Source organism: Crassostrea angulata, chromosome 2, assembly GCF_025612915.1.
Source record: "Crassostrea angulata isolate pt1a10 chromosome 2, ASM2561291v2, whole genome shotgun sequence".
Lineage (NCBI taxonomy): Eukaryota > Metazoa > Mollusca > Bivalvia > Ostreida > Ostreidae > Magallana > Magallana angulata.
In genome coordinates this window covers 58,866,044-58,870,712 of record NC_069112.1, presented here as the reverse complement: position 1 = coordinate 58,870,712, position 4,669 = coordinate 58,866,044, and the positions used below count along the sequence as shown (strand labels likewise).

The window sequence follows — 4,669 nt, the reverse complement described above, 5'->3', positions numbered from 1 at the left end:
GTAGGATGCCACTCGGCTTTCTACTGGTTGTTAATGGAAAAGAGAAACAATTCCGTAGAATTAAAACAAATTCTTTATTTTTTTAAGCGTCGGATGGAAAGTGCCTTAAGACAAAAACATATTTTGAAATACCCTGTAGTAAAACACGGCAATACAAGAAGGCGAGATTGTTTTTAATCTTATAATCTAAGGATCGATAATTCTGCATTCATGCATAAAGCTTATAAATTTCAATAAAACTTGAAATCAAAATGTAAACTGAGAGGAAATAACTTACAAATATTACTTAGCCGATGAATTTCTACGGATTCTTAAATTCACCTTCTCACACTGAAGAGTCACTACAGGTTTACAATAATTACGCGGCGAATTCAAACTTTATAACAATAGCATTCAACAGCATAGAAGTTCAATAATAATCAAGTACTGACGTACTGTTGGGAGTTGATTTTATTGATTATTATGAATTTCAAAATTAACGATATGTTATTTTGCCTGGCAAGTAGTTTAAACAAATGTATCTGTATTTGAATTTCGCACATTTTTATAATGGGCGCGTTCGTTTCACTGTTCAGAACACTCCGAACAGACAGAACAGGAAAAAAATGAAAATGCACACTGTCCAGAACATGTTACTTCTGTACCCGCGAAATAGTTGGTGTAGATAGAACAGTGACGTCATCAACATGGAGGATGCGTGGTTGCATTGCCGGTGTGGAATTTATTTTGCATCAGAGGAGAGATTCTAGAGGCACAAATGCTTCGTGAAAGATCGAGCTAATGAAGGTAACTTTTATTTGAATATAATTAGCTATGTACATATAATTAATCAAAGAGCAAACGGTTAAAATGTATTGCTATACAACCACGTGCAGTTCGTAATATTAAATCTGCTGCCGTCCCCCCCCCCCCCCCCACACACACGCACACAAATGCTTAAAGAGGACACAGTTATTCCGATATAGCTAATCCGGTTATCTACATGGTCTACATGATGAAAATGAAGCTAATTAATAAACTTTTATAAGTAAAATCAAAATAAATCCATAGCTTTGACATATTTTTTTTCTGTTATAAATTTTTTTTGTTTATTTATTAGTTTTTGGCTGCGTTATAAAATTTACTTTGAAAATAGTTTGTAAAATCAAAAAGAAAGGATGATGAAAAAAAAAGCTAAATTTTTCTTTACAGAAAGAGCTGAAAAAGTGCAAACCAGCATAGAAAGTAGAACATTTTTTCAATGTGAAGAGTGTGGGGATTTCTTTGACGACATGAATGTATTCAAGAATCATGCATGTGCATGTTCACAAGCAACACGTGCAGGCCATCAAAGCCCTCTTGCCCAAGAGCAGTCTGCTGTTGGGGATCCACCCAGAGATGAAAAAGGTAATAACTCTTGGACACGAAACGCAACTTTGTTGCTTATTGACTGTTATAAACTATACAAGAATCAAATCCTGAGTGGCAAAATTAGGAAAAAGGTTGTGTGGGAAAGAATTACATCCAAAATGAAAGAAAATGGCTATTCATATAATTCTGAGCAAGTAGCTGGTAGATGGAAGTCGTTATTAAGAGCCTACAAAAATGTTAAAAATCATAACAAGAAATCTGGGAGTGGAACAAAATCATACAAATATGAAAATGAGCTCAACGACATACTAGGCAACGATCCTATTATAAGTCCTACATTTACACTCTCATCTGATGCATCCATGGCCTGGAGTTCTGCTGAAAAAAGAAAATTAAATGAAAGCAATGATAGTGATGACACATCAACAAGTGAACAGGCATCATGCAGTACATCTGCACCAAAGAACAAAACCAGGAAAAGGGGAACACAAAGACAACGAAATGAGATGATGCAGGTTTTTAAAGAGTACATGAATGAACACAAAGAAGAACGAATTAGGAGAGAGGAACTACAGCGAGAAAAAATGAGCTTAATGCGAGAATTATTTGATGTAATGAAGGAAAGCACAAAGAAATAGAACTATAGAATCATGAATTGGTAATGCTAAAATATGAACAAAACATTATTAAATAATCAGTAATTAGCCGTGTCGAGTTTTACGTCATTTTTAAATGTGATCTGGATTTGAAGCAAACCTATTTTTTTTTTTTTTGGGGGGGGGGATGGCAATAACATGATGGCAATAATTATCATCTTCAATGAACAATTTTTCATGTTCCTTATTTCTTTAAATTTTCTTTACAGAATGTGTGATCTGCATGGAGGCTCCCACTGATTGTGTCTTTTGTGATTGTGGCCATTAAGTAACATGTATGGAATGTGGGAAGAGAGTAACAATTTGCCCTGTGTGTCGAGCGGAGATAAGACAAAGAATTTAGGTTTTTATGTAAAACTTGAGGAAGTTCAAATTTGTTCTTTGTTTTCAAAAACAGTTATATAAAACAGAAGTTATTGTTTTATGCTCTGGGATAGAGAGTACAGTATATATATATATATTATATGCTAATTATGTTAAATTTTGATTTGTTTTATGAGCTATATATGCCCAAAACCCTCAAATATGTTGTATTCAATTAGTGCCAAGTGGGTGTTCATCAAGAACTGATTTGAATGACTATTTTGTCATTAATTTAGTACATACACATGTACTATCTTTTTATTTATTGAATGGTAAATAACCATGTCTTCATTTATTGTTGAAAAGTTGAAAACTGAATAAACCATGTAAAATTTTCTATTTGTTTTATTAATAATTAAACTTCAACACAAACAGGATCATCAGAGTCTACATGTACATATATATGCATATCATTGGGGAAGTCAGTTTAACAAATAAATGTGTGATTGTCTTGTGTATGGTACATGTATCTAATGTCCTCTGAGTCTTCTGCAAAGTATGTTGCGCTTAATAATGCCCTCTGTCTCATTTTCCTGAACAGACAGTTGAGATATTTGCGGTTGATCAACTTCTGGTGGTTCCATATAGTCATCGATATCTTCATTTTGAATAAGACAGATATTGTGCAAAATACAAGTGCACATGATAATTTTAACTGCTGTTTGAATACTGAGTACATCGAGATGATGTAAGCGTCGAAATCTGCCTTTTAGAAGTCCAAACGCTCTTTCAATGACTACCCATTGGCAGAAAGCAGGTAAATGTTTCTGTTCTTGCAACAGATGTCCATTATCACGGAAAGGCGTCATTAGCCATCGTCTTAAGGGGTATGCTCCGTCTGCAATGATGTGGTTTCCGTTACAGACCTCTAAGCCATAGTTCCACAAATCAGAATTCCGCAAGACGCGGGCATCGTGACAGCTTCCTGCATATCCACAGAAACAGTTCAAAAACTTCATATCAGAGTCACAGACTGCTTGTAGCTGTAATGAATAATAGCCTTTCCTATTAATATAAGACTGGGGATTTTCAGTGGGTGCTTTTATAGAAATATGAGTTCCATCAAGTGCCCCAATAACTCCCGGGAATCCGTTTCGTTGATGAAACTTGTCAATGGTTTGTTCAAGTATTTCAGCATGTTGCCAGTTAATAAACTTTGACTTCAAATTATTTAAAATAGTGTCAATAATCCGGTTTCTGCACACAACAACCGATGATTCAGCTATTCCAAATCTGTCCGCTATTCTTATTATACTGTCTGATCCACCAAGGTACCACAACGTGACATATAACTGTTTTTCAACAGATATTGGTTCCCTGCTTCCTTGTCCCTCAACAACAAGTTCGTGACAATCCTGCAAAAAGCCTTTTATTGTATCGAAAGTAGGTCGAGATAACCTAAAAATCCTCTTAAAGTCGAAATCTGAGTACTTTGAGACCACATCCTCACAACAGCTTTTTATTCTCTTTTTGGGTTCTCTGGAGTAGCTAAAATATAAAAGGGGAATAAAATTCAAAATAAATCAGAAAAAAATTATTTTTATATGATGTTAAATAAAATAGCACATAAAACTTTAATTCTTAACTGTAGCACGATACAACGATTTTTAAAGTAATTATTGAATAAGTAAATATTATCTTTATCTCTAAAAGGTGCAGGGTTATTCAGCACATTATTTCTTATAAATTACATTTTTATTATTTAATTTCTCTACTCTATATTTCATTTTTTTTTAAATACTAACGTTTGCATTATGTCTACTATCATGGCAGTTGCGATTGCATTATCATCGTCGTCGTTTTCATCATCGTTAAGCAACTCCTGGGCCAACTGTACGCACGTCCATTTAAGCGTCGCCATACTGTTTTATCTACTTCCTGTTCTGATGCATTTGTTTAGACGTCTGTTCATAACTTGTGCAGAACATATTCGGAACAGTGAAACGAACGCACCCAATATGAATTCTCGAACTTTTCTGACAAAAATTTCGAGAAAACACCGTATGAATCATGTTGTGTAATATTTAAAGATAGAATTATTTTCATCAAACTGTTTATGAGTAATCAAAATATTTCTAAAAATTGACCACGTCTGGATCCAAGCAATATTAAACTCTAGTCTCTTTCAACCAGACGCTCGGCTGTCTCCGTTAATATTCGACAACCAAGGGAGACTCTCTGCTTGTCGGAGATTTACGGAGACAGCCGATCGAGCGTCTGATTGAACGAGACTTTATTTAACTCTGGCGTAGGAAAACATGCAACTACAAAAACAATTAAATTGTTCGTACTTTAAAAAA

The 4,669-nt window shown here is 34.5% G+C and overlaps 1 protein-coding gene across 1 annotated transcript; it reads right to left on the bottom strand.

The window, feature by feature from the left end:
- Positions 1-2,701: 2,701 nt before the first annotated feature.
- LOC128174581 (putative nuclease HARBI1) lies at positions 2,702-4,230 on the bottom strand. Its single transcript, XM_052840098.1, has 2 exons — positions 4,115-4,230; positions 2,702-3,857 (listed from the first exon to the last, which is right to left on the bottom strand). The coding sequence occupies exons 1-2, from the start codon at positions 4,228-4,230 to the stop codon at positions 2,840-2,842; spliced, it is 1,134 nt and encodes a 377-aa protein (XP_052696058.1). The 3' UTR covers positions 2,702-2,839.
- Positions 4,231-4,669: the final 439 nt, after the last annotated feature.